Raw genomic sequence first — 13,600 nt, 5'->3', positions numbered from 1 at the left:
AAGGCTCTGATGCTTCTGGTCTGTGGTCACTGACCAGGAATTAAGGCACTCCTGCACCACCCCACACTTCAGCACCATTTAGCTCTTACAATGGGCATACTAATCTCTAAGTGACATTGATCTCCAGGCATAGAAACTATGAACCTGTTCACTGTTTAATCTGAGCGGGGCCGAATGGGCTACCTCCTCTAGAATTGCTTTCAGTATATGTGCAGATTCACACACTCATTCCTCCAGGCTGCAGGATCCAAACATGAGAATTCCACCCTATTTGTAAGACTTAAAACATACAATAGTGTATATTGTGTGGTATTTAACAATAATAGTTTTCAAAGATACAGGGAACTCTGTTAGATAATGAGGTGGACTGCTATCTTTTATCATCCAGCTGTCTGCCATGCATGGCTACACAGAGAAATTCATAGTATTTAAGTTCGTCTGATGTAGAGCTCATCATTTTCTTACTATGGTGCAGTCTCCTGACATGATGGCTGAACATTCAAGTTGTTAAAAATCAAGGCCTAAGTTCATCAAAAGTTAAGAGTACCACATATTTCATTACTGCTAGATCTCTTTTATTTTCGCCATTTTCAGTTAGTCTTTATTTCCTACAATCTATATATGTGATACATCATCATTCAAATCTACAATTACAGTAGAGTAAGAAAAGATTCACAAGCGCCATCAACACCATCATAAACCTCTGGGGTGAAATGGCCTGTTAATATCCTGACAATTTGATTAAATACACTTTTATACATTTTAGAATAGAAGAGGAATTTAATAAAGTTAAAGACTTGGGATGCATTCAAATACAAGTGCCAAGATGGCTGTGAAACATAACCAGACAACAAAGCTTCATGCAAACCTCGACAGTGAATGTCAGCGAGCTATTTATTCGAGAGGCATCAAGTCTCAGCTAGGCCCACGACTTTTCAGTTGAAGGACTGAGTATATCCGGTGTGAAAACACTTGTCATTTTTGTAGCTCAGAGCACTTAGATCAAGTTTAGATCGGAGCTGAAATCGGCTAATACACACAGACATGTTGATCAAAAGTAAAAACTTTGCATTCCATCTGGCCCGGTATCATGACAAGGAGACCATATTAAAAATAAACAGAACTCTCTTAACACAAAGTTCTTAAATTTATTCCGGTTATTGTACATGCTGCTCAAACATAATGGACAGGAATTTCTTCAATTCTCCAACTCTGGTCTCATAACATCACCAGAAGTGTTATAATTGGGGTCTTCACTGCGATTTTGAGGTTCTTACAGCTGCAGAATGAGAGACAGGAAGTAGAACATCAATCATAGAACAGTACAGCACAGTACAGGCCCTTTGGCCCATGATGTTGTGCCAAACTTTTACCTTAAACCTAAGGTCTATCTAACCTCCACCCCTACTATCAACCGTACACCTATCTAGTAGCCACTTAATTCTGCCTAATGAGGCCCACTTCACTATCCTCTCCGGCAATGCATGTCACACCCCGACCACTCTCTAAGTACCTACCTCTGACGTCTCCCCTGTATATACCTCCACTCACTTTAAAACTATGCCCCCTCATAATTGCTACCTCCATCCTCGGAAAAAGTCTCTGCCCACTCTATCTATTCCTCTGATCATTTTGTACACCTCTATCAAGTCACCTCTCATCCTTCGTCGTTCTAAGGAGAAAAACCCTAGCTCTCTCATCCTTTACTTGTAAGACCTTCCCTCCATTCCAGGCAACATCCTGGTAAATCTCCTCTGCACCTTTTCCAATGCTTTCACATCTTTCTTGGAATGAGGCGACCAGAACTCAACACAATACTCTAGATGTTTTTTTGAGTGCGAGCAGCAGCAGAGGCAAGACGGACCCGGAAGACTGCAGCTAAGGTAAAGCAGTTTATTTTTAAAATTACTTACCGGTAGCGGGCAGCGGTGTTTTTTTTTTCCTCTTTCAGAGAAGGAGCGGGAGCATCAGAGGAAGTGACGAGGACCAGAGGGGCAGCCGGGAAGGAAAGCAGTGAGTATAAATACTCACCCTTCGACGCCAACGGCCATTTTGAGTGCGAGCAGCAGCAGAGGCAAGACGGACCCGGAAGACTGCAGCTAAGGTAAAGCAGTTTATTTTTAAAATTACTTACCGGTAGCGGGCAGCGGTGTTTTTTTTTCCTCTTTCAGAGAAGGAGCGGGAGCATCAGAGGAAGTGACGAGGACCAGAGGGGCAGCCGGGAAGGAAAGCAGTGACCATATATATCAGCAAGGCGGCTTAACCCGAGACTCTACAACTGTAGTGTCTCCCACCCGCCCTCCTCCTCTAACCTAGTTAATAAGGTAAGGTTCATTCTAAACTTTCTCTATTGAACATAAGTTTGTTATTAATTTGTTATTATTACTTGAAGTGAGCTTTCTGCTTTAGTATTGAGTGGGTGTTCAGATAAGTGGGGTATGGATGCTAGGGCAGTTGCTTGCTCCTCCTGCAAAATGTGGCAGTTGGGAGATGTGGCACACGTCTCCGCTGGCTACATCTGCGGGAAGTGCACCCAGCTACAGCTCCTTGAAAACCGTGTTAGGGAAATGGAGCTGGAGCTGGATGAACTACGGATCATTCGGGAGGCAGAGGGGGTAATTGAGAGGAGTTATCGGGAGTTGGTCACTCCTAAGGCTCAGGACGAGGATAGATGGGTTACAGTTAGGGGGAGGAAAGGGGACAGACAGACAGTGCAGAGATCCCCTGTGGGCATTCCCCTCAGCAATAAGTATACCGTTTTGGATACTGCTGGGGGGGTTGACCTACCAGAGGAAAGCCATAGTAGTCAGTTCTCTGGCACTGAGCCTGACACTGTGGCAAAGAAGGGAAGGGGGCAGAATAGAAAAGTACTCGTGGTAGGGGACTCGATAGTTAGGGGAATCGACAGGAGATTTTGTGGGCAAGATCGGGATTCCCGGAAGGTATGTTGCCTCCCTGGTGCCAGGGTCCGGGACGTCTCCGATCGGGTGTATAAAGTTCTGAAAGGGGAGGGTGAACAGCCAGAAATCGTGTTACATATTGGCACAAATGATATAGCCAGAAATAGGGTTGAGGATATAAAAAGTGATTTCATGGAGTTAGGATGGAAGCTGCAGAGCAGGACGAACAGAGTAGTGTTCTCTGGTTTACTACCGGTGCCACGAGATAGCGAGGTGAGGAACAGGGAGCGGGCGCAGCTGAACACGTGGCTACGCAGCTGGTGTAGGAGGGAGGGCTTCAGATATGTTGATAATTGGGATGCCTTCTGGGGAAGGTGGGACCTGTACAAGAAGGACGGGTTGCATCTGAACTGGAAGGGGACCAATGTCCTGGGTGGAAGGTTTGCTCGAGTAGTTCGAGAGGGTTTAAACTAGTATGGCAGGGGGGTGGGAACCTGAGCTGTATACCAGAGGTGAGCGTTGATGCAGGTGAGGCAGTAGCAAGAGGTAGACCAGCTAGTGGGAAGGATTTTCCTGGGAAGGAACCAAGGGATCGGTTAAAGTGTGTTTGCTTTAATGCAAGGAGTATCAGGAATAAAAGTGATGAACTTAGAGCATGGATCAGTACCTGGTGCTATGATGTTGTGGCCATAACAGAGACATGGGTTTCTCATGGGCAGGAATGGTTGCTGGATGTTCCAGGGTTTAGAACATTTAAAAAGAATAGGGAGGGGGGAAAAAGAGGAGGGGGTGTAGCACTACTAATCAGAGAGAGTATCACAGCTACAGAAGCTTCCATTGTCGAGGAAGATCTGCCTACTGAGTCAGTATGGGTGGAAATTAGGAACAGCAAGGGAGTAGTCACCTCGTTAGGGGTTTACTACAGGCCCCCCAATAGCAGCAGGGAGATTGTAGAAAGCATAGGTCGACAGATTTTGGAAAAGTGTGGACGCAGTAGGGTTGTTGTAATGGGTGACTTTAACTTTCCTAATATTGATTGGAACCTCCTTCGAGCAGAAGATTTGAATGGAGCTGTTTTTGTAAGGTGTGTTCAGGAGGGTTTCCTAACGCAGTACGTTGACAGGCCGACGAGGGGAGAGGCCATTCTAGACTTGGTGCTCGGAAACGAGCCGGGGCAGGTATCAGATCTTGTGGTGGGAGAGCATTTTGGTGATAGTGACCATAACACTCTCTCATTCTACATAGCTATGGAGAAGGAGAGGATTAGGCAGAATGGGAGGATATTTAATTGGGGAAGAGGAAACTATGATGCGATTAGACACGAGTTAGGAAGCATGGACTGGGAGCAGTTGTTCCATGGTAAGGGAACTATAGACATGTGGAGATGGTTTAAGGAACAGTTGTTGGGAGTGATGAGTAAATATGTCCCTCTGAGACAGGCAAGAAGGGGTAAGATAAAGGAACCTTGGATGACGAGAGCGGTGGAGCTTCTAGTGAAAAGGAAGAAGGTAGCTTACATAAGGTGGAGGAAGCTAGGGTCAAGTTCAGCTAGAGAGGATTACATGCAGGCAAGGAAGGAGCTCAAAAATGGTCTGAGGAGAGCCAGGAGGGGGCACGAGAAAGGCTTGGCAGAAGGAATCCGGGAAAACACAAAGGCATTTTACACTTACGTGAGGAATAAGAGAATGGTCAAAGAAAGAGTAGGGCCGATCAGGGATAGCATAGGGAACTTGTGTGTGGAGCCTGAGGAGGTAGGGGAAGCCCTAAATGAGTTTTTTGCTTCTGTCTTTACGAAAGAATCGAACTGTGTAGTGAATGAAACCTTTGAAGAGCAGGTGTGCATGCTGGAATGGATAGAGATAGAGGAAGCTGATGTACTGAAAATTTTGTCAAACATTAAGATTGACAAGTCGCCAGGCCCGGATCAGATTTGTCCTCGGCTGCTTTGGGAAGCGAGAAATGCAATTGCTTCGCCACTTGCGAAGATCTTTGCATCCTCGCTCTCCACTGGAGTCGTACCTGAGGACTGGAGAGAGGCAAATGTAATTCCTTTCTTCAAGAAAGGAAATAGGGAAATCCCCGGCAATTATAGACCGGTAAGTCTCACGTCTGTCGTCTGCAAGGTGTTAGAATGGATTCTGAGGGATAAGATTTATGACCATCTGGAAGAGCATGGCTTGATCAAATACAGTCAACACGGCTTTGTGAGGGGTAGGTCATGCCTTACAAACCTTATCGAGTTTTTTGAGGATGTGACTAGTAAGGTTGATGAGGGTCGAGCTGTGGATGTGGTGTATATGGACTTCAGTAAGGCATTTGATAAGGTTCCCCATGGAAGGCTCATTCAGAAGGTCAGGAGGAATGGGATACAGGGGAACTTAGCTGCTTGGATACAGAATTGGCTGGCCAACAGAAGACAGCGTGTGGTAGTAGAAGGAAAATATTCTGCCTGGAAGTCAGTGGTGAGTGGGGTTCCACAGGGCTCTGTCCTTGGGCCTCTACTGTTTGTAATTTTTATTAATGACTTGGACGAGGGAATTGAAGGATGGGTCAGCAAGTTTGCAGACGACACAAAGGTCGGAGGTGTCGTTGACAGTGTAGAGGGCTGTTGTAGGCTGCAGCGGGACATTGACAGGATGCAGAGATGGGCTGAGAGGTGGCAGATGGAGTTCAACCTGGATAAATGCGAGGTGATGCATTTTGGAAGGTCGAATTTGAAAGCTGAGTACAGGATTAAGGATAGGATTCTTGGCAGCGTGGAGGAACAGAGGGATCTTGGTGTGCAGATACATAGATCCCTTAAAATGGCCACCCAAGTGGACAGGGTTGTTAAGAAAGCATATGGTGTTTTGGCTTTCATTAACAGGGGGATTGAGTTTAAGAGTCGTGAGATCTTGTTGCAGCTCTATAAAACTTTGGTTAGACCGCACTTGGAATACTGCGTCCAGTTCTGGGCGCCCTATTATAGGAAAGATGTGGATGCTTTGGAGAGGGTTCAGAGGAGGTTTACCAGGATGCTGCCTGGACTGGAGGGCTTATCTTATGAAGAGAGGTTGACTGAGCTCGGTCTCTTTTCATTGGAGAAAAGGAGGAGGAGAGGGGACCTAATTGAGGTATACAAGATAATGAGAGGCATAGATAGAGTCGATAGCCAGAGACTATTTCCCAGGGCAGAAATGGCTAGCACGAGGGGTCATAGTTTTAAGCTGGTTGGTGGAAAGTATAGAGGGGATGTCAGAGGCAGGTTCTTTACGCAGAGAGTTGTGAGAGCATGGAATGCGTTGCCAGCAGCAGTTGTGGAAGCAAGGTCATTGGGGTCATTTAAGAGACTGCTGGACATGTATATGGTCACAGAAATTTGAGGGTGCATCCATGAGGATCAATGGTCGGCACAACATTGTGGGCTGAAGGGCCTGTTCTGTGCTGTACTGTTCTATGTTCTATGTTCTATGTGGCTAAACCAGGCTGTTCTATAGCTGGACCTTAACTTCAAGGCTCTTGAACTCAATCCCTCTATCAATGAAAGCTAACACACCTTACCAACTCTATCCACCTGGGTGGCAGCTTTCAGGCAATTGTGGGCATGAACGCCAAGATCCCTCTGTTCCTCCACACTGCCAAGAATCTTTCTGTTAACCCTGTATTCTGCTTTCAAGGTTGTCCTTCCAAAATGAATCATCTCACACTTTCCAGGGTTAAACTCCATCTGCCACTTCTCAACCCAGCTCTGCATCAATGTCCCTTTGTAACCTAGAACAGCTGTTCGCACTGTCCACAACTCAACCCACCTTCATATTGTCCTTGAACTTACTAATCCACCCTTCCATTCCTACATCTAAATCATTTAGAAAAATCACAAATAGAAGAGGACGCAGAACAGATCCTTGTGGTACACCATTCGTAACTGAACACCATGTTGAATAATTTCCTTCCACTACCACCCTTTTGTCTTCTGATGGTCAGTCAATTCTGAATCTAGCCTGCCACATTTCCCCCCTCCCATACCTGCTTGTCTTCCACATGAGCCTACCATGGGGAACCTGATCAAACACCTTACTTAAATCCACGTATACCACAACCACTGCTCTACCTTCATCCATGTGTTTAGTCAGTTCTTCAAAGAATTCAATAAGGTTTGAGAGGCAAGATCTACCCCTCACAAATCCATGCTGACTATCATGAATCACACTGTGCCTATTCAAGTGATCATAAGTCCTATGTGTCAGAGCCTTTTCCAATAATTTACAGACCACTGAAGTAAGACTAACTGGCCTGTAATTTCCAGGGTTATCCCTAATCCCTGTCGGTCACTGACCAGGAATTAAGGCACTCCTACACTACTTCGCACTTCAGCACCACTCTCCAATCTTCCGGCACTATACTTGTGGACAGTAAGGACGAAAAGATCATGGCCAAAGACCCTGCGATCACTTCCCTCACTTCCCATAGAATCCTTGGATAAATTCCATCAAGCCTGGGGGATTTATCTATCTTCAAGTTCTTCAGAATTCCTAGTACATCTTTCTTACTAACATCAACCACCGACCACCAGCCTGTTTCACACTGTCGTCACCTACAACTAGGTCCCTCTCAATTGTGAATACCGAAGAAGAGTATTCATTAAAAGGTCCTCTCTACCTCTTTAGGCTCCGTGCACAAATTCCGTTTACAATCTTTGATCAGCCCTACCCTTTCTCTGGTCATTCTCTTATTCTTCACATACGTGTAAAAAGCCTTGGAGTTTTCCTTGATCCTACCTGCCAAGGTTTTCTCATGCCCCCTTATAGGTCTCCTAAGCCCTCTCTTCAGCTCCTTCCTGGCTAACTTGCATCTCTCTAGAACCTTTTCCGATCCTTGTTTCCTAAACCTTACATAAGCATCCTTCTTACTCTTAACCAGTCGTTCGATCTCTTTCGAGAACCAAGGCTCCCTCACTTGACCGCATCTTCCCTGCCTGCTAGGGACAAACATATTGAGTACACGCAGTATGCAATCCTTAAACAAACAAACAATCTCCACACTTCTGTAGTGCTCTTCCCTGACAGCATTTGTTCCCATTTTGTGTTACCCAGTTCTTGTCTAACAGAAATATAATTACCCTTCCCCCAATTATAAATCTTACCCTGCTGTCTGTACCTATCCTCTTCCACGACTATTGTAAAAGTAACAGAGTTATGACCACTACCGCAAAAATACTCTCCCACCAACATGTCTAACACTTGGCCCAGTTGATTGCCAAGCACCAAGTCCAAAGTGGCCTCTGCTCAAGTCGATCTATCCACATACTGCGTCAGGAATCCTACCTGAACGCACTGGACAAAATCCGCTCCATCTAAACAATTAAACTAAAAAGTTTCCAATCAATATTTGGAAAGTTGAAGTCACCCATGACTACAACTCTGTGACTTCTACACCTTTCCAGTATCTGCTTCTTAATCCGCTCCTCCACTTCCCTGCAATTATTAGGGGGTCTGTAAAAAAAAAACCCAAAGTGACTGCTCCTTTCATGTCCCTGACCTCAACGCAAGCTGGCTCTGCAGACATATCATTCTCGAACTGCCTTTCAGTAGCTGCTATACTAGCCCTGACTAGCAATGCCACTCCCCAGCCTCTTTTACCATCCTTCCTATTTCTTTTAAAGCATTTAAATCCGGGTCCAACAACCATTCCTGTCCCTGAGTTACTGAAGTTTCTGTAATGGCCACAACATCGTTGTTCCAAGTAGTGACCAATGTCCTAAGTTCATCCGCCTTATTTCTGATACTTTTGCCAATTATTCAAATATTCACCAATGTCCCCAATTATTCAAAACAACGAGAGTGTAGTGGTCAAATCAGAGTTCAGGAATAATCTGGACTTAAGTCCAAATTGAAAATTTACTGGCACAAGTAGATTTCACTCTGAATGAAAGCAACAATCAAAAAGATTCTGTTGCACATGAGCACTAGAAATTCTAAACCCAAAAAAAGGCAATTTCGATTAAGTCAGTTGAGTGGTATAGGTGGCCTGAGGGGCCAAATGGCTAATTCCTGTTTCTACTTTAAGTCTGCATGCACTCAAGGTATCAAGCCTTCTCATTCAATTCTTTCCAACGACTTCACTCCCTGAGAATACTTTCTGCAACAATTTGCCTGCACACGAACACAAAATCATCTGGTACAGGAGTGCAACATTATTTATAATGGGTGGCATGGTGGCTCAGTCAACAGCACTGCTGCCACACAGTGCTAGCTAGTGACCTAGGTTCAAATGCAATCTCAGGTGATTGTCTGTGCATGTTCTTCACATGTCTGTGGAGGTTGCGTCAGGGTGCTCTGGTTTCCTCCCACAGTCCAAAGATGTGCAGGTTAGGTGGATTGGCCATGCTAAATTGCCCACAGTGCCCAAAGAAATACAGGGTTACAGAGATAGGGTAGCGAGTGGGTCTGGTTGGCATGCTCTTTGGAAAGTCAGTTTGGACTTAATGCCTGTTTCCACACTGTAGAGATTTTACAATTTATCTCAAATCGGCTATCTTCCTTCGCTGACAAAGTCCCAACACTTCTATTGGGCAATCATTTGAATTGGCACAAACTTGCTAAAGCTTTTCATTCCATAATCAATAATGTTCTAACTTAGTTGCCGCTTATATCTCAAACAAACTGGGCACAAACAAATTCAACCGAGACATCTGAAATTCCCTCCTCCAATATGGTTTTATTTGCTTGTTCATAGGATACAGATTACACTGGCTATATCAGCATTTATTGGCCATTCCTCGCCTACCCTGGAATTAATTGGGTTGCTACGTCATTTCATACAGCAGTGAACAGGCAGTTAAATTGCTGTGTGCCTGGAATCACTTGGAGGCCCAACCAGGTAAAGACAGCTGATTTCCTTCCTTAAAGGACATTAGTGAACCCCGTAGGCTTTTAAGAAAAAAATTAAGATCAACAGTAAGAACAGTAAACATGCATTTAATTCATTAATTAAGTTAGCTTTTCAATTCCAGATCTATACTGAATTTAAATTCCAATACCTGCCATGGTGGAATTTGAATTCAGAACATTAGAGCCTGGGGTTCTGGATTACCATGCTGGTGACATTATCACTATGCCACTACCTCCTCTTAAACTGTTCAGGTTAGGTTAATTATAAATTTTAAATCTGAGATGGATAGATTTTTGCTTGGCAAGGGCAATAGAGTTTACTTAACTAATAGGCAAAATGAAAATATAGACTAGCTGTGGTCTAACTGAATAGCAAAACAGAATCAAAGGGCCATTTCTTTGTTCCACACTGCAATTCACAGTTTAAAATGCAACTTTTTTTTAAAACCATGTTTAATCTCATCTAACTGTTGCCGGTTTACAGCTCATACTATGTAGCTATATCTGTAGGAATACACATACACAGTAAGTAAACAGTACCTCTTTAAAATCCAATTATCTTGTGTACTTAATTCCCTCTAAATGGCATGTGATTACAGCTTCCATTGTGATTTGCAAGTTTTATCCATTTCTAATAGCATAATACTTTTTAATCTTGCAATGTACAGAGCAGGTGAATCACATTAGCCTCAACGCAGCTGCCTTAAGTGATGAGGTATGTATTTTCATAACCCCAGAAAATCAAGAACCATTATGCTTCACATAATAAATTATGGTTTCTAGCGGAGCATATCCTTACAGAATAATTTTATAAGTTGAAACGGCTCAGTAGTTAGTATCGCTGCCTCACAGCATCAGGGACCCAGGTTTGATTCCACCTTTGGGCGACTGTCTGTGTGGAGTTTGTACATTCTCCTTGTGTCTGCATGGGTTTCCTCCAGATGTTCCAGTTTCTTACCACAGTCCAAAGGTGTGCAGGTTAGGTGGATTGGCCGTGGGAAATGCAGAGTTACAAGGGGAGGGCAAAAGGGTGGGTTTGAGTGGGATGGTCTGCAGAGGGTCAGTGTGGACTTGACGGGCTGAATGGCTTGGTTCCACACTGTAGAGATTCTATTATTCTAGTGGCTGTTAAAAAATTGAAAATGAATCTGCCCATATTAGCACACATTTAACATTAATGGAGTGGCACCATCCAGTGCCATGGTACATACTAGCCGATTGCACACAAATGCACACACTAATCCATGACATCCTTACCTCCAGAAATTGCTGTTCTTCCCCGTTATTGTTGGTATGGCCCCTCAGAACAGCTTTCCAAATGCCAGAGGGTGAATCTCTACTCAGCAATCTGAGAGTCAAAGTTTGGAACGATGTTAGACTCTTGTCTTACAGTGCAAATTTACAATCCTATCAGTTAATATTTCTAATTTGACATGCCATGCTAATACAGTAAAGAACATCAAAATACTTTAATGATTTAGTAGAATTAGATCCAAAATTGCTTTATTCCTTCATTCTCATTCTTACCAACGACACCAAGACAATGAACTGATCAAAGTAAAAGGAATTACAATAATTCTGTCACTAAATCAGACACAAAGGAGATCACAAAATTATAGAAACTTACAACAAGAGGAAGTGGAGCTAATTTTGGTTCTTTGAAGGAGCAGTTGCGATCAGACCCAAGTTCTCAGTTTTTACTTGTAACCATGGAAGTTATGGAATCAAATTCCACCACCTTTTCACTATATCATTCAAGATCCTGGCAATTTAGTGAAAACAAGGTTAAGAAGTTCGATTCCAATATCTGGTCCATGTCAATTTGATACTAACCAGCACGTTAAGTCATATCATAGCTCCCCAGATGAAACACTTCATTTAAACTGGTCAGAAATACAGCTTTTGTCAACAGTCAACGACCTCTTGATATCTGCAATGGCACCACCCTGGTTATACTCACTCACTCTGTAATTCTATACAACCTCCTGAAGGACCAACGTGCACAATGGAATTTTCATTGTAGAAAACAAAATACTCCCGACATAACTTCATCCACTCAGCTCGCTCTAGATCTCTCTGGGACCATTCTGCAACACAAAGTAGGCACCATCACTCCTCATCTGTTCATGGCATGAAAAACAGAAACTCTCAACCAAGACATAGTGACGGGGGAAGGAGTAGTTCTTTCAGTGACACTGTAAGAATACTGCAACCCATGTAAGTCACTTGTAATTGATTTACAAGTGCCCTTGAGAGATGTAGAGACATAGACTGATCTAATAAGACCGATCCCCTTGACATAAATTCAAGGGCAAGACAAAAGTACTTTTGAGATGCATTGGTGTTTCTTTATGGCAGAAGAACTGCTAAACCCCTTTTTGTATAAAGACAATGCATCTATAATTTTCATTTCCATTGCTAAATAAAGTTCCATCTTACGATAGACAAACTGTCTTTACAAGAATTCATCTAGACATTTAATAATTTTGACCATACTATCTTATCTCACTTAACCTTAAAAACTACAGAAATTAATAACAGCATTTGTGTCAATCCACACACCAACATAAACCCATAGATATTTCCATTGCATTTTGTATGACCACCATGCTATCTGAGGCACTTAAATGTCAAACAGGGAAGCAAGGGATAATGGAGACATTCATAAGAGGGTATGAGGTAATCCATTTGGTTAATTTTCCCTTCTATTAAAATATTCAGTTTAAGATGCTACAGCTTCAATAAATTTTACAATGGGATAGGCGGAGCAAACAAAACTAAAGCAAACTAATTTTCTATACATTAATTTTAACAAATTTGTACATATAAAACTTGCATAGGAGAGCTTTTAAAAAATCATTCTGATAAGGAGGTGACATGGTAAAGGCCCATCCATAGCTATTGAGAACAATAAGACGCAACACCGAATGAGGATGACTGATTGATACAACTAGGTTTTCATTCCGATACTTTTAATGAGCATTCTTTTGATGCAAGAAACCCCACAAATCAGATTAATTGATTCTAATTTTACAACTTGATAGATTGTGTTGTTTATTAGCACAATGACTCAACAGTGCTATTACTGTGACTGAACAGAACATGACAAGATTACAGAATTGTTAAGGCATAAAGGTAGTCATTCAGTCCATCATATCTGCTTGAGCTCCTCAAATGAATAATGTCTTTATTGCCATTCTCCCACCTTCTTTACAGAACCCTGCATGTTATTCCTTACCAAATAACTGTTTAATTCCTTCAAGTGCCTGGAATGACCTTGCGCCCACCACACACACAGTACATTTCAGACGTAATACTTGATGTATGAAAAAACTCTCTCGCTCATATTGTTTTTGTTTCTTTCGAGAATTACTTTAAATCTGTGCCTGCTCATTGTCAATTCTTTCACAAACGGAAAGAGTTTCTCCATCCTTACTCTATGCAGAGCCCTCATTATTTTTGGCTACTTCCATCAAATCTCCTCTCAACCTTGCTTTCTCCAAAGAAAACAGTCTTCACCTCTCCATTCTCATGAATCTTTTCTCCATTGGTTAAAAACAACAAAAGTGGTTTATCCCTTGCAAAACCTATAAACTAGATTTTAGGACAAAGAGAAGGCACAGTGTGATCAATGCACACATCTTGATGTTACTCCTTATATAATCAGAATCATTATTATACCTGAGTAGATGTTGCAGTACTTTCCCCCGCGCTTCAAAGCAACCTGTGGACCAATGCAGCCTTTCAATGGAGTTGGGAATTTGCTGATTTCTTGGTAGATCCCAGCAATCTCTTCTGAATCAGTTATCATCTCCAAAAAAAAGCAAGACA

The 13,600-nt window shown here is 42.9% G+C and overlaps 1 protein-coding gene across 1 annotated transcript in view; it reads right to left on the bottom strand.

Annotated features, from left to right (window-relative positions):
• LOC125460382 (acylamino-acid-releasing enzyme-like) overlaps positions 1-13,600 on the bottom strand; it is a 66,482-nt gene that overhangs the window by 47,660 nt on the left and 5,222 nt on the right. Inside the window, exons 3-5 of the mRNA XM_059649968.1 lie at positions 13,451-13,580; positions 11,730-11,856; positions 11,027-11,117 (exon numbers count right to left, since the gene is read on the bottom strand). Of these exons, the coding sequence (XP_059505951.1) occupies positions 11,027-11,117; positions 11,730-11,856; positions 13,451-13,580 (348 nt within the window). The remainder of the gene's footprint in view (positions 1-11,026; positions 11,118-11,729; positions 11,857-13,450; positions 13,581-13,600) is intronic.

Source organism: Stegostoma tigrinum, chromosome 11 (assembly GCF_030684315.1).
Source record: "Stegostoma tigrinum isolate sSteTig4 chromosome 11, sSteTig4.hap1, whole genome shotgun sequence".
Taxonomy (NCBI): Eukaryota; Metazoa; Chordata; class Chondrichthyes; order Orectolobiformes; family Stegostomatidae; genus Stegostoma; species Stegostoma tigrinum.
This window is presented reverse-complemented; position numbering and strand designations above follow the sequence as displayed.